At 46.5% G+C, this 22766-nt stretch overlaps 2 protein-coding genes across 11 annotated transcripts in view; one reads left to right on the forward strand and one right to left on the reverse strand.

Moving 5' to 3' along the window:
- POLH (DNA polymerase eta) overlaps positions 1 to 13865 on the forward strand; it is a 41881-nt gene extending 28016 nt beyond the window's left edge. For 3 of the 5 annotated variants that reach the window (XM_024248106.3, XM_024248108.3, XM_054557552.2), the window contains 3 exons: positions 461 to 526; positions 5713 to 5882; positions 8827 to 13865. In XM_024248106.3, coding sequence (XP_024103874.2) covers positions 461 to 526; positions 5713 to 5882; positions 8827 to 9721 — 1131 coding nt within the window. In that variant the 3' untranslated portion in view covers positions 9722 to 13865. The remainder of the gene's footprint in view (positions 1 to 460; positions 527 to 5712; positions 5883 to 8826) is intronic. The other 2 variants (XM_054557551.2, XM_063724807.1) reach the window with 1 other exon arrangement.
- On the reverse strand, positions 75 to 22747 carry GTPBP2 (GTP binding protein 2). Of its 6 annotated transcripts, none has more exons than XM_054557553.2 (12): positions 22436 to 22685; positions 20270 to 20296; positions 19581 to 19765; positions 19111 to 19219; positions 18718 to 18915; positions 18242 to 18416; positions 17864 to 18083; positions 17284 to 17419; positions 17088 to 17146; positions 15982 to 16153; positions 15352 to 15516; positions 75 to 245 (listed from the first exon to the last, which is right to left on the reverse strand). In XM_054557553.2, the coding sequence occupies exons 1-12, from the start codon at positions 22619 to 22621 to the stop codon at positions 147 to 149; spliced, it is 1731 nt and encodes a 576-aa protein (XP_054413528.2). In that variant the 5' UTR covers positions 22622 to 22685; the 3' UTR covers positions 75 to 146. The 6 variants fall into 6 exon arrangements, with proteins under 6 accessions (XP_054413528.2, XP_054413530.2, XP_063580878.1 ...); XM_054557555.2 differs by having other exon boundaries at positions 75 to 365; XM_063724808.1 differs by lacking the exon at positions 75 to 245 and adding an exon at positions 682 to 5943.
- Positions 22748 to 22766: the final 19 nt, after the last annotated feature.

The raw sequence follows: 22766 nt of genomic DNA on the forward strand, positions 1-22766 counted from the left end.
TTTTGGTAGCTGTGGAAGGTTTAATAGGTTAGAGGAGACCTTTATAAAGTATGAAGAAAACAGATGTTCTCTCCTTGGGTTGAAAATTGACTAGTTTATGATTATTACTTTTTTCTCTTTCTTCCATCGAAATAAAATGGAATTTCTCATTTGTTTAGTAGATGGAGACTTGGAAAGCCTAGGATATTATGCTTCAAGTTTGGGTCTTGTCTTTTTCTCAGAGCTGGAACATGCTTGAAAGTTACCTGATGGCAAACAAGCAGGAAAAGAAAATGAAAGGCTTGAGCTAGGGCAGGACAGAAGGACTGGGAACATTTCTATGATCTGGTGATCCTTTGATTATGGGGAGTCTTTGGTGCACAGTTCTGTTTGGGAAAAAAAAAAGAACAAATAACATCATCTAGTTCTTAATAGACTTCGAGTGTTTAAATGAAAGATTAAAGTCTCAGTACTTTTTTAGGTACAATGGTGGCTGTTGCAGTTAGCCCAGGAACTAGAGGAGAGACTGACTAAAGACCGAAATGATGTAAGATTTTCTTTCTTTATTCCTGGGGTGGGCTTTGCAATTTACATATCAGCTGCTCTTTACCTTATGGAGCAGGAACAAAGACAGAAAAAAGTATTAGCATAGGAAATATCCGTTTTCTTTTTTTTTCTTTTTTTTGAGACACGGTCTCACTCTGTCTCCCAGGCTGAGTACACTGGCACAATCATGGCTCACTGCAACCTCGACCTCCTAGGCTCAAGCTCTCCTGTTCACTCAGCCTCCTGAGTAGCTGGGACTACAGGTGCATGCCACTACAACTGGCTAAATTTTTTTATTTTTTGTAGAGACAGGGTCTTGCTAGGTTGCTCAGGCTGGTCTTGAACTCCAGCCGAGGAAATTTTAAGAAATCTTTTTTTTTTTTTTTTTTTTTTTTCTTTTTTTGAGACATAGAGTTTTCCCTCTTGTTGCCCAGGCTGGAGTGCAGTGGCATGATCTTGGCTCACTGCAACCTTCGCCTCCAGGTTCAAGTGATTCTCCTGCCTGACCCTCCCAAGTAGCTAGGATTACAGGCACACACCACTACATGCGGCTAATTTTTTTTTTTGTATTTTCAGTAGAGACAGGGTTCTACCATATTGGCCAGGCTGGTCTTGAATGCCTCACCTCAGGTGATCCGCCCACCTCAGCCTCCCAAAGTGTTGGGATTACAGACATAAGCCACCACGCCCAGCCAGTAGTGGCAGTTTTAAGCACATTTTATTGTGTATATTTGATGTTTACAACATGATGCTATGGGAAACATATAGTAAAATGGTTACTATAGTGTAGCAAATTAACATATCTATCATTTCACATACTTTTTTGTAAAAAAAAAAAGTAGTTAAAATCTACTTAAAATCTCTAATAGAATTTTATTAACTATAGTCCTCACTTGTACATTAGCTCAATAGACTTGTTCACCCTCGTCTGCTACTTTATATCCTTTTACTTACATCTCCCCATTTCCTCCTCCCCTCTCCCGTCCCAGGTAACCACTGTTTTATTCTCTATCTCTGTATATTTGACTTAAAAAAGAAATTCTGAGCATTGTACATTTTTCTTTCTAATGTTAAAGACATCTGACGATTAGTTTCTCTCCTTTTTTTCTTGAGACTGAGTTTCGCTCTATTGCCCAGGCTGGAGTGCAGTGGAACAACTTTGGCTCACTGCAACCTCTGCCTCCCAAGTTCAAGCGATTCTCCTGTCTCAGTCTCCCGAGTAACTGGGATTACAGGTGCCCACCACCACACTCAGCTAATTTTTTTATTTTTAGTAGAGATGGGGTTTCACCATGTTGGCTGGGCTGATCTCGAACTCCTGACCTCAGGCGATCTGCCCATCTTGGCATCCCAAAGTGTTGGGATTACAGGCATGAGCCACCACACCCAGCAGTTTCTCTCCTTTTTAAATAGCTTTATTGACGTATACTTTACACACCATAAAATTCACCCATTTAAAATAATTCAGTGGTTTTAGTATATTGCAGAGTTCTACAACTATTCTACAATCATTTTAGAGCATTTTTATCACCCCAAAAGAAATGCTGTGCCCATTACCAGTCACTCCCCATTTCTCTCCCAGCTATCCTCCAGCCCTAGGCAACCACTATACTGCTTACTGTTCTGGACATTTCATATAAATGTGGTCTTTTGTGAAAATATGTGGTCTTTTGTGACTGGCTTGAAGTCTTTCACTTAACATGTTTTCAAGGTTCAGCCGTATTGTAGCATGTATCAGTACTTAGTCATTTTTTTTTTGAGACAGAGTCTCGCTCTGTCACCAGGGTGGAGTGCAGTAGTGCAGTCTCGGCTCACTGCAACCTCCGCCTCTCGAGTTCAAGTGATTCTGCTGTCTTAGCCTCCCGAGTAGCTGGGACTATAGGCACGCACCACCATGCCCAGCTAATTTTTGTATTTTTAGTAGAGATAGGGTTTCACCATGTTGGCCAGGGTGGTCTCGATGTCATGACCTTGTGATCCTCCTGCCTCGGCATCCCAAAGTGCTGGGATTACAGGCGTGAGCCACTGCACCTGGCCAGGACTGACACCTTTTTATGGCCAAATAATATTCTATTGTATTAATATATACCATATTTTGCTTATCTACTTATTAGTGAATAGACATTTGAGTATATTTCCACTTTTGGCTATTATGAATAATGTTGATATGAACATTCATCTACAAGTTTTTATGTAGACACCTGTTTTCTTTTCAGCATATACCTTGGAGTATAATTTCTGGGTCATATGGTAACTCTAAGTTTAGCATTTTGAGGAATCGCCAGACTGTTTTCCACAGTGGCTACACCATTTCACATCCCTACCATCAATGTAAGAGGGTTCCAATTTTTCCACATCCTTGTTACTGACTTTTTAAATTTTAGCCGTTCTAGTGGGTGTGAAATGGTATCTCATTATGGTTTGACTTACATTCTCTGATAATCTTTTCATGTGCTTGTTGGACATTTGCATATCTTTGGGGAAATGTTTGTTGAAATCCTCTTCCTGGGCTGGGCATGGTGGCTCAAATTTTTGGAGGCTGAGGTGGGCGGATCACCTGAGGTCAGGAGTTCGAGGCTAGCCTGGCCAACATGGTGAAACCCTGTCTCTACTAAAAATACAAAAATTAGCTGGGCGTGGTGGCGGGCACCTGTAATCCCAACTATGCAGGAGGCTGAGGCAAGAGAATCGCTTGAACCTGGAGGTGGACGTTGCAGTGAGCCGAGATTGCACCATTGCACTCCAGCATGGGCGACAAGAGCAGAGCTCCATCTCAAAAATAAAAAGAAAAAACAAAAATCCTCTTCCCTTTTTTAAATTGGGTTGTCTCTTTATTATTGAGTTTTAACATGTCCCTTGTCAGATACGTGATTTGCAAATATTTTCTCCCATTCTACGGGTTTTCTTCTCACTTTCCTAACGGTATTGTTTGATGCATCCTCTTCTTTTGAAATGTCTTGGAGTTCTACAAGTCAACTGTACATGTCAAGATAGTCCAAAACTGCTTGTTTGCTCCTTTTTAGCTGGAATAGGTGGTAAATGTTTGTTCCTTTGGTAGGCATCATAAAGAGGGATTTGATCCAGTTGCGTTATCGCCCTTTTCAGCTTTTGCCCACTAGGTGGCACTGGTTTCTCATCTCTCTATAAGTCCCTGGGGCCTTTCTTTCCACTTTTTTTTCCTAAGAGACAGGGTCTTGGCTGTCATCCATGCTGGAACACAGTAACACAACCTTAGCTCACTGCAGCCTTGTAGCCTCAACCTCCTGGGCTCAAGTAATCCTCCTGCCTTAGCCTCCCACAGTGCTGGGAGTACAGGCATGAGCCACTGTGCCTAGCCTTTTCTTCCCACTTTGTATCCAGTGGGGATCCCTGAAAATCTATCTTTAAGCTTCAAAGGACTTTATGCCAAAAATAATTCAGGACATAGCAGATCCTATCACTTCACTGTTTAAAACATTCCAGTGGTTTCCCTTCACACTTAAGGCATATTAAGGAATTTTTTAAAAGTAATTCTATAAAGCCAAATATAATCTAATTTCTTGCTACTTCTCTGACCCCATCTCTTATCTTCCCCTCACTTATTCTAGTCTCCACTTCATTGGCCTCCTTCCCTTTATCTAACACACTAAGTAAGCTCTTACTTTAGCACTTCCCGTTTCTTTGCCCTGGAGACTCTTTGTTCACATATTCTTAATATTTGCTTCCTTGATTTATTCAAATCTCTGTGCATGTTTTACCTTCTCCAGGAGGTCCTCCCTAGTTACCCTATCACAGCAGCAGCCTCCATCACTCTCTGCCTTATTCTGCTTTTCTTCATAGCACTCATCTCTGTGGTCATTTCTGTTACATGTCTATTTTTTATTATCTATAGTTCCTACTACAACATAGGATCCATGAGGACCTGGACTTTATTTTGTTCTCTCCTGCATCTCTAGGCACTGTCTAGGCATGCAGTTATAGTTGAATAATTTTAGTCAACAAGGACTCCTTGGTAATTGCCAATTTGTATTCCCTCAAGTTATATAAATCCGTACAAATGTATTTTTTATCCAAAAAGTAGTTCCTGCTCTTAGCTTGTTTGCCTTAGGGGTACTTCTTCTCACTAGCATCTTTTGATAGGGGTCCCTTATGTAGAATTTTCACCTTTTTACATTTCTGCCTCTTGACCATTATGTCTCAGTTTGCTGAGATTACAGTATTCAAATACTTCAGACTTCACTGAAAAGTGAGTCATGATCTTGCTTTCTCAAGGCAGGCTCACTACATGGTATCTTCTCTAGATAAGCTGTAAAAAGGTGTTGGTAGAAACTTCTGGAATTGGTGGCGAATGTTTGTTTACCATAAGAGCCCCAGGGCAGAAAAAAAGATATAACTTGAAGGCTAGTTCCACTTTGCTTTCAGACAATTACTTACCTGAAACCTTCCTTCAGTCACAAAATAGTATCTAGTATTGTAGATATTTGTTATAATTGTCCTGCTTATACACCATGAAAAACATTTAGGGGAGTCCCATTCTCATTTGTTCTGTCCTGTTCCCATCATCTGTCAAAACATCCTAGGATACTCCGATGTTCCATAATCCAAATTATGTCTTCTTCAGTTACTTTGTACACGCAGAAATAGCATTAACACTTTTTTGTGGAACCATGTAATCAGATTTCTATTCAGAAAATGCATTCTGTTGCATATAGATTCTTTTTTTTTTTTTTTTTGAGACAGAGTCTTGCTCTGTCGTCCAGGCTGGAGTGCAGTGGCACCATCTTGGCTCACTGCAACCTCTGCCTCCCAGGTTCAAGCAATTCTCCTGTCTCAGCCTCCTGAGTAGCTGGGATTACAGGTGCCTGCCACCATGACTGGCTAGTTTTTTGTATTTTTCAGTAGAGATGGGATTTCGCCATGTTTGCCAGGCTAGTCTCGAACTCCTGACTTCAGGTGCTCCACCTGCCTCAGCCTCCCAAGGTGCTGGGATTACAGGCGTGAGCCACCATGCCTGGCCTCTTTCTCTTTTTCATATTTTATCTTTACTCTTTGCAGAACTCAGTTTACCTTTATTCTTGACTTTTAAACTACTATTTCCAAACCATTGTCACCCTGGTTCTTTGTAATTTCCTCTCCTGCAGTTCAGTACCTAGAATTCAGATGCTTCTCATAACTTTATTTCTGGTCTCCATCCTTTCCCACCCACAGAATGACAGGGTAGCCACCCAGCTGGTTGTGAGCATTCGTGTACAAGGAGACAAACGCCTCAGCAGCCTGCGCCGCTGCTGTGCCCTTACCCGCTATGATGCTCACAAGATGAGCCATGATGCATTTACTGTCATCAAGAACTGTAATACTTCTGGAATCCAGACAGAATGGTGAGTTCTTTTCTAGCTCATCTTCTCAGAATAGATGATGATTCTGAGCTCTGTCTTAGCTCTACAAGACATAATTTTTGTCATAAAGTTCCTCATTGTGTCTAATCACTCAAATTTTCACATGAGCTGAATTTCAGAAGATAAAATATGCTTTTATGTACAGATTAGTCCTTCAATGAGGTAAAGGGTAAATGTCATTTTAAAGTTATTATTAAAGTATCGGCCGGGCGCAGTGGCTCACGCCTGTAATCCCAGCACTTTGGGAGGCCGAGGTGGGTGAGTCACCTGAGGTCTGTCTCAGTTCTACAAGTCGTAGGAATCTCTGTCTTAGCTCTACAAGTATTAGGAATCTGAGCTCTTCCATCTGGGATAGACTCTGACTCAGACTACCAGTACCTGTTACTCTGGGAGAAAATACAGTACCAACCTCAGAAACAAGACAGCTCAGCACAGATCTTTTGCCGATAGCTGATACATTCCAGTTCCCAGGAGAAGGTTAGACCCTTACCCTGTATTGGCTTGGTCAGGGAAATGACCAGTTGCACTTGGAGAACAGAGCTCCAATTTTAAGGATACATTTGGGAACTTCAAACTACTTGATTGTTCTATCTTAAAAGCATCTTTCTTGATTATAAAGGTGACCTGTGTTCACTGATATTCTCTATCTGACACCCCAACTCAGTTACAAGCTCCACTGCTATTATACCAAATGTCATATTCATTAGTAAACTTCACTTCTGTTGGTCATGAAATATAAGCCTCTTTTTGGAGCATCTTCATTTTCTGTCCAGATATTAATGATTTTCAGGATTGGAATCCTTTAATTACATATTTAATAAAGCTCTTACTTTTTTTAAAGTATTCCAAATTCACAATAGAAATATAATTATGAGAGAAAGGTAAGTCGGTTGCTCACTTACAGATGTATATTGAAGATTATACAAAATAAAATCAAAGTTTAGTTAATCACTTATTACTTATCTAAGTATATTGGCAGTACAATTATATGTGCAGACCTATATGGTGGAGTCTCTTAGTCTTTGTTCATAGGGCCGGGCGCGGTGGCTCACGGCTGTAATCCCAGCACTTTCGGAGGCCGAGGCAGGCAGATCACCTGAGGTCAGGAGTTCAAGACCAGCCCAGCCAACATGGTGAAACCCTGTCTCTACTAAAAATACAAAAATTAGCCAGGCATGGTGGCGGGTGCCTGTAATCCCAGCTACTTGGGAGGCTGAGGCAGGAGAATTGCTTGAACCTAGGAGGTGAAGGTTGCAGTGAGCCGAGATCGCGCCACTGCACTCCAGCCTGGGAAACAAGAGCAAAATTCCGTCTCCAACAACAAAAACAACAACAATAAATAAATAAATAAATAAAGTCTTTGTTCTGAGAATAATTTACTTAATACTTCCTGATATATTTATTTTCAAATGTTGAAGTTTTACAAAACCAAATAACAACCGTGGTACTAATGTACACATGAAACCTTATTTGAAAAGTTATAAATTGACAAACTATAACAAATACTACTCACCAACCGTGTGAAACTCTGTGATGCAGGGACGCATCAAACTTATCTGATTATAAGACTGTCCCAAAGCATGAAACCTGAGGATATTGGGATACCTTTTTTTTTTTTTTTTTTGAGACGGAATCTCACTCTTGTCACCCAGGCTGTAGTGGCGCAATCTTGGCTCACTGCAACCCCTGCCTCCCGGGTTCAAGCGATTCTCCTGCTTCAGCCTCCTGAGCAGCTAGGATTACAGGTGCCCGCCACCACGCCCGGCTAAGTTTTGTACTTTTAGTAGAGACAGGGTTTCTCCATGTTGGCCAGGCTGGTCTCAAATTCCTGACCTCAGGTGTTTCACCCACCTCGGCCTCCCAAAGTGCTGGGATTACAGGCGTGAGCCACTGCGCCCGGCCGATACTTTAATAATAACTTTAAAATGACATTTACCCTTTACCTCATTGAAGGACTAATCTGTACATAAAAGCATATTTTATCTTCTGAAATTCAGCTCATGGGAAAATTTGAGTGATTAGACACAATGAGGAACTTTATGACAAAAATTTCTGGGTTTTTTTTTTTTTTTTTTTTTTTTTTTTTTGTGAGAGGGAGTCTGGCTCTGTCACCCAGGCTGGAGTGCAGTGGCACGATCTCCGCTCACTGCAACCTCTGCCTCCCAGGTTCAAGCAACTCTTCTGCCTTAGCCTCCCAAGTAGCTGGGTTACAGGCGTGTGCCACCACACCCAGCTAATTTTTGTATTTTAGTAGAGATGGGGTTTCACCATGTTGGTCAGGCTGGTCTCATACTCCTGACCTCATGACCCACCCGCCTTGTCCTCCCAAAGTGCTAGGATTACAGGCGTGAGCCACCGCTCCCGGCTATCACAAGAATTTCTTAAAATATTTCTGAAATTGGGACTAGTAACGAAAAGCAGTTGTGGAATTTCATTCTCTAGAAATTCCAGAGTGGTAAGTCAGTCAGGGTTAGGTAGTGCCCTGTTTAAAAACGGGATAATGGCTAAGAGGATTTTTTCAAGTCTTTCTAGTCTAAATATTCTAAAGCATTTTGTTGTCCTGAATAAAATTTCTTGCCCCAACCCTGAATTACAGCAGCTTTCCAGCGGTACCTTATAAAAAACAATAATCTCTAGCTGTCGGGAGGTGAGTGGTTACTAAATTAGTGGTTCTCAAGACATAACATCAGCATCACCTAGGAAATTAAATTCTCTGTCATCCCAGGTCTGTTAATCTCTGATACACATTAACATTTGAGAACCACTGCAGTAAAGAATAATTTCTGTGGCAGAACCAGAATCCTAGTCATCTATGGATTAAATCTGTCCTATGGTGAAATAAAACAGATACAATTCATGGAATTAGCAATAGGTCACTATTTTAATCTTCTAAATTGCTAATCTTATTTCTTTACTTTCTGTATAGGTCTCCTCCTCTCACAATGCTTTTCCTCTGTGCTACAAAATTTTCTGCCTCTGCCCCTTCATCTTGTACAGACATCACCAGCTTCTTGAGCAGTGACCCAAGTTCTCTGCCAAAGGTGCCAGTTACCAGCTCAGAAGCTAAGACCCAGGGAAGTGGCCCAGCGGTGACAGCCACTAAGAAAGCAACCACGTCTCTGGAATCATTCTTCCAAAAAGCTGCAGAAAGGCAGAAAGTTAAAGAAGCTTCACTTTCATCTCTTACTGCTCCCACTCAGGCTCCCATGAGCAATTCACCATCCAAGCCCTCATTACCTTTTCAAACCAGTCACACAGGAACTGAGCCCTTCTTTAAGCAGAAAAGTCTGCTTCTAAAGCAGAAACAGCTTAATAATTCTTCAGTTTCTTTCCCCCCACAAAACCCATGGTCCAACTGTAAGGCATTACCGAACTCTTTACCAACAGAGTATCCAGGGTGTGTCCCTGTTTGTGAAGGGGTGTTGAAGCTAGAAGAATCTTCTAAAGCAACTCCTGCAGAGATGGATTTGGCCCACAACAGCCAAAACATGCATGCCTCTTCAGCTTCCAAATCTGCGCTGGAGGTGACTCAGAAAGCAACCCCAACTCCAAGTCTTCTAGCTGCTGAGGACCAAGTGCCCTGTGAGAAGTGTGGCTCCCTGGTACCGGTATGGGATATGCCAGAACACATGGACTATCATTTTGCACTGAAGTTGCAGAAATCCTTTTTGCAGCCCCACTCTTCAAACCCCCAGGTTGTTTCTGCCATATCTCATCAAGGCAAAAGAAATCCCAAGAGCTCTTTGGCCTGCACTAATAAACGCCCCAGGCCTGAGGGCATGCAAACATTGGAATCATTTTTTAAGCCATTAACACATTAGTGCTGCCCTGAGGCTTGCCTGTAGGATTTAATATTTTTTATCTTTACAGATCTTTATCTTTAATATTTTATCTTTACAGATTTCCCTGAGAAAGGGAATTATGAAATTTTTAATACAAAAAATAATCCATTTAGGTGCTGAGTTACAGTTCCATCTCTTCACAGGCATGGATTCTAATCCCACTGCTGACAGAGATGTAAAAATTCATCCTACCACTGAGTTTTTAATCTTTAGCATTTAGGGAGGCAATGTCATAAAGTAAAAAGTGTGTGGGCCTTGGAGTCTAAGAGACCTGGTTGCAAACTTAGCTCTGCTTATTGCAATGAGGGCCTTGAACAAGTCATTTTCTTCACTTTCTTATCTGTAAAATGGAGATAATACCTTACAGATTATTGCAGATTAATAACAATGTATTCAAATTATGTAACTTGGCTGGGTACAATGGCTCACGCCTGTAATCCCAACACTTTGGGAGGCCGAGGCAGACAGATCACCTGAGGTCAGGAGTTCGAGACCAGCCTGGCCAACATGGCAAAACCCTGTCTCTACTAAAAATAGAAAAATTAGCCAGGCATGTTCCGGGCACCTGTGATCCGAGCTACTTAGAGGCTGAGGCAGAAGAATTGCTTTAACCGTGGAGGTGGAGGTTGCACCGAGCTGAGATCATGCTACTGCGCTCCAGCCTGGGCAACAGCGAGACTTCATCTCAAAAAATAAAAAATAGGCTCATGCCTGTAATGCCAGCACTTTGGGAGGCCAAGGCGGGCGGATCACGAGGTCAGGAGTTTCAGACCAGCCTGACCAATATGGTGAAACCCCATCTCTACTAAAATTACAAAAAAATTAGCCAGGCGTGGTAGCGCACGCCTGTAATCCCAGCTACTCAGGAGGCTGAGGCAGGAGAATCACTTGAACCTGGGAGGCAGAGGTTGGAGTGAGCTGAGATCGCGCCACCGCACTCCAGCCTGGACAATGGAGCAAGACCATCTCAAACAAAAACAAGAACAAAAACAAACAAAGTTGGCACAGAAAAGGGACCAAGTTTAAAAAAGGATTTTAAATGTAATGAGACTTGCATAGTTAAAAAAAAAAGGGGGGGGTTTTTTTTTTTTTTGAGATGGAGTCTCCATCTGTCGTCAGGCTAGAATGCAGTGGTGCGGTCTCAGCTCACCACAACCTCCACCTCCCAGGTTCAAGCGAGTCTCCTGCCTCAGCCTCCCAAGTAGCTGGGACTACAGGCGCACACTACCACGCTCAGCTAATTTTTGTATTTTTAATAGAGATGAGGTTTCACCATGTTGGCCAGGATGGTCTCGATTGCTTGACCTCATGATCCGCCCACCTCGACCTCCCAAAGTTGCTGGGATTACAGATGTTAGCCACCAACCCTGGCCCCCGAAAAAAAAAGGGATTTTAAGAAAAACTTCTCTCGGCCGGGCGCGGTGGCTCACGCCTGTAATCCCAGCACTTTGGGAGGCCGAGGCGGGCGAATCACGAGGTCAGGAGATCGAGACCATCCTGGCTAACAGTGAAACCCTGTCTCTAAAATAAAAAAAATCCCAATGTGTATCTTAAGGTTTCAGAAGTGCTGATCTGAAAGATACTAATGACCAGGTGTGTAGAGGACATTTTCTTAAGCCCTTAAGTACAAATTTAAGAGGTAAGTGCTTCAGCCATTAGGGTTACTGGCTTGTTCATCTTTCCCACTGAGTGTAAATATTTAGCTTAGGGTTTAAAATTTGTTATGTAGCTTTTTGCACTTGTCCATGTTTATACTAATGTATTTTTTTTTTTTTTTTTTGAGATGGAGTCTCGCTGTGTAGCCAGGCTGGAGTGCAGTGGCGCAATCTCGGCTCACTGCAACCTCCGCCTCTCAGGTTCAAGCAGTTCTCCTGCCTCAGCTTCCCGAATAGCTGGGACTACAAGCGCGCACCACCATGCCCAGATAATTTTTGTATTTTTAGTAGAGACAGGGTTTCACCATGTTGGCCAGGCTGGTCTCGATCTCGACCTCGTGATCCACCTGCTTCGGCCTCCCAAAGTGCTGGGATTACAGGCATGAGCCACCACGCCCAGCCCATAGTACTGTATTCTTATTCTCCATTCTTGTGTGTGAAAAGTCAGCTCTTTTGGCTTTTCTGTTATGGGGAAACTTGAATTACCCAGGGAACCCAACTGAAGAAGATGAACTGAAGTAGGTGGCACTGGGTGAAGTGGGCCCAGAGAATGGTGTACACATCCCTCCCATACATATACCCAAACTTCTTTTTCATTTTTTTGTGATGGAGTTTCCCTCTTGTCACCCAGGCTGGAATGCAATGGCACAATCTCTGCTCACTGCAACCTCCGCCTCCTGGGTTCAAGCGATTCTCCTGCATCAGCCTCCTGAGTAGCTGGGATTACAGGCATGCACCATCACGCCTGGCTAATTTTTGTATTTTTAGTAGAGACGGGGTTTCGCCGTGTTGGCCAGGCTGGTCTTGAACTCTTGATCTCAAGTGATCCACCTGCCTTGGCCTCCCAAAGTGCTGGGATTACAGGCGTGAGCCACCGGGCCGGCCCCAACTTCTACATTTTATCTTATTTATAAATTGAGAGGGGGGGTTCTATATTTAGTTTGAAGAGGTGGGGAAGATTTGAAAACCACTAGATCTACCGGGAAATTTTTTTCTTCAAAAATATTTTCTGCTTTTATGATACTTGAATATCTAATAAAAGACAATATTTAGCCAGTCATGGTGGCTGATGTCTAAATCCTAACACTTTGGGAGGCTGAGGTGGGTGGAATACTGGAGCCCTAGAGTTCAAAACCGGCCTAAGCCACATGGCAAAACAGTCTTTACAAAAAATACAAAGATGGTGGCTTATGCCTGTAGTCCTACCTACTCAGGAGGCTGAGGTGGGAGGATCACCTGAATCTGGGAGTTCGGGGCTGCAATAAGCCATGATTGTGCCACTGCACGCCAGCCTGGGTGACAGTCTGAGACCCTGTTTAAAAAAAAAAAAAAAAAAAGACTACATTCACTGTATACATGGCCTTTTCCCCCTAACTAGATATGTAGCTTCTTAAAGGCAAGGATTCTTCATAGTGCTTTGCACCTAATAGGCGCTGATATTCATTGGATGAATGTATATAGTGAAGAATTTTAGATCTGATTACCATAATTGGGATCATAAACATGTATAAACTCCTTGGGAGTCTGCCTTATATACTTTTTATCCCCCTAAATGTTCCATTAATGTTGCAGAGAGGCTCACTAGTTCCTGGAGATGTCTTATTAAGTACTGAAATGTGATTTTCCAAAATTTCCTTTACAATACAGGCAAAAGATAAGTAAACTGTGGACAAAGCTTTCATCTCTATCAGCAGCTATAGAGAGGAAGTAAACAGCTTAGCCCCTAATACAGGAGGAAGTTGTTCTACTACAGGCTTGTTAGTAGCAAGTTAAACCAGTTATATTTTATAAAACTGAGCCTGAGTGGTAGGAAAGCTATCACTTTAATACTCTAGAGGCAGAATGCCGCATAGGACTTTGGGTCACACATTTCTTTTCCAGTGTCTCCTCAAAATGCAGTTTCTATTTACAGTTGACTTTGGCGCTTATTTACCCATAAAATGTCAAAATCAAGTAGTATGAACATGGAAACAGGAACAGGGACTAAGGTTTGGTCAAGTGGCCCTCATTGTTCCAAGAGTAATTTAGGCTATGTAAACTTGAAAAGTATAGGACCAGATTACCTTTTGTCTCTAAATTCTACTCTTCTTTAAGTAGCTGGCACTGTATCTCTGCCAGGGCACAGAAGTGGGCTCCTTACTATTCTGACCACTAGCAAGTGGCCAACTCTTCAAATACAGGGTAGCTACCTATTTCACGTGAAAGGCCTCAGTACTCTGCTCACTTGAACTACGGAAAATAGGCCACAATACTTGGTTACAATACTGGAACTCTGAATCTACGTGAAGGAGAGAAAAACAACGGTGAACAAGATACCAGCTGGGCTCTTTCCACATTCAGGGCTCAGCAATGTTGGGGTTTCACTTGTCTCTAATCCTGGAGAGGTATCTAGCCCTGGAAGGAAGCTGAGCCTGTAGCTAACACATAAGCACAGTGTATTCAATAAAACATTTTTATTCTGTACAATATATACGTGTATTTAAATATATATACATATGTATAAATATATATATGCGCAGAGAAACCTCAGCCAACAAATCCCTGAGTCCATGGGAACCCAGGACACTAACAAAGGGAAAGGAGAGTCCATGCCTTAAGAGTAGGAAATATGGCAACATCTTTCCCTTTCCTCCTGGTTCCCTGCAACAGAGGGAAGGGAACAGTCACTACAAATTACTAAAACAAGAGGGTTTAGGTGGGGCAGGAAAGTGGGGTGAGAGTGGTAGGATGGGGAACTCAGATGCCACCAGTCTGGGAAAGTAAAACATTTGATCCAGCATAAAAGCCAACATGACCGCAGAGGAAAAAGACCAGACTGATGGGCATGCAGCTGGCCTTTGGTATATGCCAAGCCTTTGCTTGGTAGCCCCACGCCTGGGCCAGCACAACAAATAGCACCTGTGGGGCCTATAAGCCGGGAGGGGGTGGGGGAGATAGATAGGGACTGGGGAAATGGCCCTTGAGTGAAGGAAAGGGAGATAAAGCTGCGGAAGAGGCCTAAGGCCTCTGCACAGGGTGGGAACACTGCCATTCACTGTCCCTGTGCCATTTCTTCAGACTCTGAGCCGCCACCACCACCAGATGGCCAAGAGCAGATAACCTTTTGTCCACAGCCAGGTAGAGATGGGCAACTTACATGGCCTTGAGAAGAGGTATAGAAAAAGGAGGGCTTTTGAGGGCTACCCCCTGTTGTGACAATTCCTGAAGTGCAGAGACCACACCAGCAAAACATGCCCAGTCTTAGTAGTGGGGCCGAGGAATTGATAAGTGGATCCAGTCAGCTCCAGCAGACAGGCCACAGGGTTGCCAGGTTTGATGAGCCAACCAGGTGAGCACACAGCTTCTGAGCACTGCCCTGAATCCTGTCTTCTCCCTCAGGATGGCCCTTTCCTGGCCACACCAAGTTTGGCACCTCTCCAGAAAGTTGGCAGGGAGCAAGTGGCAAACAGCACCCCTCTCTCCCTAGCCTATTAACACACAGAGCCGCCAATGGCGGGGCAGCAGGGCCGGAAGTCACCTTATATATTGTAGGGACAGCAATAGAACTGTCCCTGCCTGAAGGATTCAGAAGCCCATGTTGGCCTGGGCTTCTCCTGCTGTAATGGCTTGTACATCAGTGACATGGCCGATGCCCTTGGTGACACCCTCCCGGAACAGCAGTTTGGCGCCCACCTTCAGGTACTCTGGGTGTTTCAGGAAGCGGAAACGTACCACTGCCTTCTCGCCTGTCCGCAGTTTGTCCTGCAGCAGATAAGCGGTCACTCCCCTGACCAGTGCCTTCTGTCCCATTCTCTGCCAGCTGTAGCTCTCCCACCCTCCAGAGGCCTATCAGGCCGCTACCCACCCTAAGTGGGGTTTTATTCCCATTGTGGGATCAAGGAGTTCTCTGCCAGTCTGGGGCAGGCCTCCCTCTTTTCTGACCTCTGGAGAAATGGAAGGCCAGGTCCCTCTCACCTTGGCATGGATCTTTTCCACCACTGCCGTCTGACGTACGTTGCCCACATGTACTGTCACCTGGAATCCTCGTCGGAAGGTGGTGGCATGGAACAGTAAGACTATCTCTGCCTCAAACACCGAGCAGATGGTAGGATTCATCTCCGGGCTCACCATCACCATGCCCTGGGGAGGAACAGACCCCAGGCCCAGGAAGAGCAGCTCTAACATCAGACTCTCCCTCCCCAGCCACCCCACACCCTTTATAGCTCCTGAATTTCCTCTTCCTCTACACAACTCTAAACACAAAGACCTCAAAAGACAATAATCAAAACTCTCAGAGGGAATGAGTCTCTATCTACCTCCTACGTCCTCTAGCCCATCTAACGCTTCACATTTTTAGGGTCCTGAACACTAAAAATAGTGTTTACTAAAAACAGTGTAACATGGTGATTCATATTTAGTTATCTGTACCTCATGAGTACGCTAAGCTGTTTTTATAGTCTATGTAGCTAGACCAGAAGCTTCTTGGGTCAGAGAGTGTGTTTCCTCTGAGTTTCTCTGAAGCACCTTAGATAGGTGCTCATTCAGTAGCCAGTCTCCTAGGCACTTCTCTTAGCGTTCCCTCCCCAACCCATGCACCCACCTCACCTTTCGAAGCAGTGCACGGTCAAAGTCCCCAAGCGCCAATGTAGCAGCCTGACCAGCTCGCAGCACACGACAGGCAGAGCGGTTGCGCTGGATGCTGCATACTCTCAGCTCCAGGAAGCAGCCATCATCCGTGGGGCCCACCACCAGCTGGTCCCCCTCACGGCAAATCCCACTGCAGCCCAGAGGGCAGGTGGCACAGTATCAGCCAAGGTCCCCATACCTACTTCTCTATTAGGATCACCCAGAGTATTCCTTCCCTTCTAGGGTTGAGTCCCTCAAGTGGGGAAGAAGAACCCTAAATTCTGACTTGGATGTAGCGGGGCTCACTGCCAGAGTTCAGAATCAGAAGACTAATTTCAGAAAAGGCCAGCAGTGATGGTGGTCAGAGAGGCACTTGCTGGTTTAAAAACACTGAACACCTAATCGCTGAAGGAGCAAGTTATCCCCTTGGGTTTCATTCTCTGCTTTGCAGAGTCTTAGGCCAGGCGCGGTGGCTCACACCTGTAATCCTAGTACTTGGGGAGGCCGAGGCGGGTGGATCACTTGAGGTCAGGAGTTCAAGACCAGCCTGGCCAACGTGGTGACGACCCCGTCTCTACTAACAAAAATTAGCCGGGCATGGTGGCAGGTACCTGTAATTCCAGCTACTCGAGGCTGAGGCAGGAGAATTGCTGGAACCCAGGAGGCGGAGGTTGCAGTGAGCCAAGATTGCGCCACTGCACTCCAGCCTGGGGCGACAGAGTGAGACTCTGTCTCAAAAAAAAAAAAAAAAAAAAAAAAGAAAGAAAGAAAAGAAGAGTCTTAAGTGACGTCTCTCATTTCTCTATGTGAGATGAAGTCAGTTGAATACACTCTAATTTTCTTCCTGGAGCCCAAGACCCACACTTCTCTCTCAGGGGCCTGGAGATTCCCAATAGGCAGCAATACTGTTTCTTCCTTCCAAAGCCAACAGACTACCACCGTTCTCCAGCTCTTCTGATAGTGAAAGCCTAATCTGCAAATAAGCATGTCCTTTAAATGGGTTCCGTTCAATTCCAGGGTCTCCTCCTTTGGGCCAGGATGTCTTTGAGGGTTGAGAGGGGAGGGTAGCAAGCAAGACAATTCACCTGGAAAGTGTTCCTCCAACAACAGTCCCCACCTCTGGTACTGTGTAGATTTCATCTACCTGAAGCCAAAGAAAACGCTATCAATGGCCTGCCAAGTAGGGCTGGTGGGTCCAAAATCTCTAAACAGACTCTGGGTTTGGTCTGAAGCAGCCCCTCCCTGTTCCCCAGCCTATTAGCTGTTTGGTCAGTCAACTACCTGGAACTCCGTCAGCTGCTGCATGAGCTCCTCCTGCTCTTTGCTGTTGGTGAGTGGCGGCAGAATATTCAGAAAGACTTTGAGGAGGTCCAGACTCTCTCCAGACACACTGGACAATGTGAAGATGGGGGTGACACTGTAGAGGGAGGCATGGAATGGACAGATGAAGACAGTCCAAACAGGAGGCAGAGGCCAGAGCCCCATACATGGAAAGGTGAGCTTTGTTCTTGGCTGGGGGCCCCTCTCTCCTGTCTGCAAATGGCTCAGGAACTCTGGGCCTTCTTGTGAGCCAGTTGAGCAATGTCACACAAAAAGCCCATCCCAGAGCCCAAGGGAAACAGCAAACGCCTGGTATAGCACTTCATCCCCATGGTCCCAGGCATCAGCAATGCTCCAGGTTGGCTCGGGGGGAGGGTCAAGCCCTTTAGCAAGATGCCCCTCCACAATCCCAAGCTGAAACACCCACAGAACTAAGCCAGAATTGGTCTGGCCCTGGAGGAGTGGGATATCATGCTCCTGGGCCCTGGGCTCTGTGGCAGCCTTCCTAGTGGATCAGGGCTTTAGAGTAAGGTGGGCTTACTTGGGTGACAGAGCAAACTGCTGGGCAGCAGTGACGGCATCATCCTCAGAGGTGACCAGCATGGGGACCTTATGGCAGCCAGGCTGCTTGAGGACCCGCTCCAGCTGGCGTACTGTCCTCTCCACTGTGGTCTTGGCACACAGGTCGATCTTGCTGACCACGACGAAGAAGGGCACTTTCAGGGCCAGGGCCAGCCCTAGATGTTCCCTTGTGGTGCCAGCTGCCTCAGAAGGACAGCAAGCAGCAGGAGAGAAGAGTGAGAATGCAGAAGGGAGGAGAGGGAAGAAGAGGAGCATTGGTCTGTCTCCAAGATTTGAGGCCCAGGGTAGGAGAGTCAGCACCCCCCTTCAGCCCTGTCCCTGCCCTAATGCCTCGTACCAATCCCAGTGTTGGCACTGACGAGGAGCAGGGCGCAGTCGGGGCAGTATGATGTTAGGCCAAAGATGGTGGTGTGTAGGTACTTATGGTGGCCTGCCAGGTCGATGAAGGTGATCATCTTGGAGCTGCTCTCACAGATCTCTTCTGCTGTCCGTGAGTCGCTGTAATTCACCACCTGGCCCAGGGCCCAGGGCTCTCAGTGCCTCCTGCCAGCCCTTCCAACCCCTTCAGAGTTGCCAGGACCTAAACCATTCCCTGGGTGACCCTGCCTCTTAATCCTGACCCCATTTTTTATTTAATTTAGTTGATTCCCCCATTGATTTCCTAAGAGGGACAGAGCTTGTTCACAGTTCCCTCAGGGCATTCATCTATACTATTTCAAAAAGTCTCTACACTCTACCCCCATCCTATGTCCTTCACTACTACCGTCCCATCCTCAGAGTCTGGCCCCATTGGGTCCCATTGATCCCATGCACCTCTCCCTTGCTGTTAAAGCCCAGGATCTCGAAGCTGATGCTGGAGGTTCGGCCAGACTGAATCTCATGCAGGTGACGGAAAAGGTTGAGCCGAGCCCGGCCCCGCCCATTGTCCAGCTCTCCCTGGGTCAGGACTCCAAGCAGAGTTGACTTCCCTGAGTCCACATTCCCCAGGACAGCCACACGGAGGTCTAGGAACTGTGGATGAATTGCCAGAGATAAGGACTCCAATCCCTCAACCCTCTCACTGAAGACTGGGTCAAGGGCAGTGACGCTCCCTAGGGAGCAAGTGATGAACTGGAAGCCCCCACGATCCCAGGCCAGGAGACAGCCTGCCACCACAGGGCCCTTCCACAGTGTGGACATGAGAGACAGGGATGGGTGTGTGCTCACCTGTTGGTTGTCAGGGACCTTTCGTACTAGCACCTCGGTGATCTTCCGGGGCATGTCGCTATCATAATCCACTTCTCGCTCTCGAAGAACAGTGATGTCTGCCCCAACCCTGTCACAGCAAGGCCACAGCTGCCATATCTCACCTGTCCTTCTCCTATTCCAGGCTTGCTCTGGACCTACAGACTTCCTGCACCTCTCACAGAGCTCCCAATACCTTAGTGCACTTCCTACCACCCTCCAATCTATTCCTCATTCACAGTTCCCTTTAAAACAAATACACGTATCTTAATTTAAGGAGCAAAACAGCCTAGGTCCGGTGAGGAGGGGACCAAAACACTAACCCTCCCCACTTCAGCCCTTTGTCAAGAGAAGGAAAGTCCCACCTTGGCCCCTCAGGCCCTAGGTAACTGGGTATGCATGGGTCCCCCCAAGTCAGGTAAAGGAGAACTGGTGGGGAAGGGGAAGCATACTTCTCTGCCATCCGATGCAGGGTCTTGAGCGAAGCTCGCATTTCCTCCTCAGCCAGCCCCACCAGCAGCCCATTGTCCTCTACCCCAATCTGGTAGACGGCCTCACCACGTCCCTCCTGGAGCCGCCACTTCATTTGTGTCACCAGGTGCTCAAAGCGGTACTGGGATGGATTCACCAGCTTCAACTTAGGGCAAGTGGGGTATCATAAGGTGAAATCAGAGGTGCTTCTCCCAAACGTACATGGTCCCCACCTGTCCTGCTGCAAGGACCAGGACTTTCCCTTTCCACTTAAACTCATACCTGACCCCCTCCAACAGAACGAGGTACAGAGCCCTTAATCTGAACCATATCCTTAAATTGCTATAGACTATGAAGTTGGAAGGCTCTCAGAGAACTTATCCCATGCTGGTGGATCACCAGAGGTCAGGAGTTTGAGACCAGCCTGACCAACATGGAGAAACCTCATCTCTACTAAAAATACAAAATAAGCCGGGCGTGGTGGCGCATGCCTGTAATCCCAGCTACTTGGGAGGCTGAGGCAGGAGAATCTGAGATCACGCTACTGCACTTCAGCCTAGGCAACAAGAGCAAAACTTCATCTCAAAAAAAGAAAGAAAGAAAAAAAATTATCCCACACTGGCAAGGACAACCTACCCCAGCCCCTGCTTTTCCCCAGCCTAGGACTCACTTTATATTCAATGTTTCCATCTTCAGCCTGAAAAGAAACAGTGAGCAGTTACCATACACTGTCCAGACCCAATCCCTACTTCCCCTCAATTCCCACTGGGTCCAGGTAGCTAACTTGAGAAAGCAGGAAACCCCATTGGCACTTGCTTAGGCAAGTGCCTGTCAAAGGTCAGTGGCAGACAAGATCCTCCATTCAGCCCCAGCATGGCCTGGGGAAGGCCTATAAGGACACAAGGAGTCACCCATTTAAGCCAGGAACAGAACACTGAATCAATCCATTCTTTGATCACTGGCAGCACGTTCTTCCTAGATGCAAGATCATCCCCTCCTCCCCACCTCCAGGGCCTCAAACCTGCTTTTCCCAGAAGTCTATGTCTCCTCTGTGCCCAGGCTGTTAAAACCTTTCTTTGTCACTGGTCTAGGAAACACCATTTCCTCCCTGCCTGCCCCTTTCAGCTGATGTCATCTAGAGTAAGAGGCTGCAAGAGGTTCTGGATCAGAGCCAAAGGGTGAGCTCAGCAATGGTCACTACAAGCCTGATGACCAAGAAGATCTAGGTGAGAGAGGAGAAGAGCTCCAAAGCTGGGGCTGAGAGGAACAGAAAAACTCAGAAAATGTAATGAAGCGGACAGACTCACTATGGCCTTTACCTCTTGCTCCCTAACCTCAGTGGAGGTGAAATCCTGAATCCACCCGTCTCTTCCAGCTCCAGTGGGTAGGACAGCACAGAAGCACCCTGTTACCTGAGCCTTCCCCTCCCAGGTACAAAGGGATGTGGGATTTGCCTGTTTGGCCAGTCTGCATTTTTCTACCCCCCTCTCTGGATATTTTATTTTTTCCTCTTCCCTTCCTGTCATCATTCCATCCCTTCAAGGCTCTCTGGCTCCCAGGCCCTAACAGGTCTTCACTCATAATCTCCACCTCATGGTGTGTTAAGGAGATTATTTTTTTTCCCCATCAATAAAAACCTTCCAAAAACCTTTTAATCATTTTTCTGGGGATGGGTGGCTTCAAAAAATGTGGTACAAGAATGATAGTCTAGGGCCCAGACCAGTGGTTCCCAAAGTGAGGTCCTGGGACCAGCAACATTAGTATCACACGGGAACTTGTAAGAAATGCAAATTCTCAGGCCCATCCTCACTAGTAAGAAAGAATCAGAAATTCTAGACTGGGCACGGAGGCTCACGCCTGCAATCCCAGCACTTTGGGAGGCCAAGGCGGGTGGATCACCTGAGGTCAGGAGTTTGAGACCAGCCTGGCCAACATGGTGAAACCCCATCTCTACTAAAAATACAAAAATTATCTGGGCGTGGTGGCGGGCACGTGTAATCCCAGCTACTCGGGAGGCTGCAGCAGGAGAATCGCTTGAGAACCCGGGAGGCCGAGGTTGCAGTGAGCTGAGATAGCCCTACAGCACTCCAGCCTGGGCAACAGAGGCTCCGTCTCAAAAATAAATAAATAAATAAATAATACAAAAATAAAATTGGCCGGGAGTTGGGGGCCAGCAATCCGGGTGATTCGATACATGCCAAAGTTTGATAACCACTGGCTTAGGCTGTGTGTGTGTGTGTGTGTGTGTGTGTGTGTGTGTGTGTGTTGAACATACTGCTCTTTTCCCGAGTACTGTGTGTGCCTGTGTGGAACATATTGCTGTGTGTGTGTGTGTGTGTGTGTGTGTGTGTGTGTGTGTGTGTGTAGTGAACATACTGCTCTTTTCCCGAGTACTGTGTGTGCCTGTGTGGAACATATTGCTCTTTTCCCAGGTACTCCCCTTCTCCCTGTGGAACAAGTTTAGAAGAAGTGGTGGTTACTCTGTCTGCCTCTCGTCCCAGGATGCAGTCTCTCTTCCCCTATGGCGGCACACGCAATTGGTTGGTGTGTTCTTCCTGGGATCCCCTTTCTCTACTTCTCTCCTCGGGTAATCTAGATCAGAAGGAGGAGTCCTCCCTCTCCACTCTTCCTCCCTGAGGTCCTGTCAGCTGAGAATCCAGTCTCTGCCCTTCCTCTCTGGGGTCCCGGGACCTGAAAGAGGTGTTCTCCTCCCCTGCCCCTCCTCCCTGGGGTCTCGACACCGGAAGGGGGGATTAATTCTCTGGGTCCCGCCTCCCTAGAGTCCTGGGCCGGAAAGAGTGGCTTCTTCCCGCTCCACCACTTCTCAGGTGCTCACCTCGGGGGGCAGGTACGGGGGGTTGTTGGCTTTGCCCCCTCTGTTCCTTCCGTTCTTCTTCTTTCCCTTTGGGCCCCCGCAGCCGCTGCTGCTGCCGGCCCCCCTAGCCTTGAGGGTTCCGCCCACGGCCGGGCCCCCTCCGGGCCGGCAGCAGCCGCCGAACAGCTCCGATACCCGCGAGTCCATCCGCCGCTGCTGCCAGCCCTCCGCCCGGCCCCTCCCCTCCCCCGACCACCGCCACCGCCACCGCCGCCACCGCCGCCGCCGCCGCCCTCACTGCCACTGCCGTGTCCGGCCGGCCGGAGCAGAGTGGGGTGGGGCTCTGCACAAG

Source organism: Pongo abelii, chromosome 5 (genome assembly GCF_028885655.2).
Source record: "Pongo abelii isolate AG06213 chromosome 5, NHGRI_mPonAbe1-v2.0_pri, whole genome shotgun sequence".
NCBI classification, from domain to species: Eukaryota; Metazoa; Chordata; class Mammalia; order Primates; family Hominidae; genus Pongo; species Pongo abelii.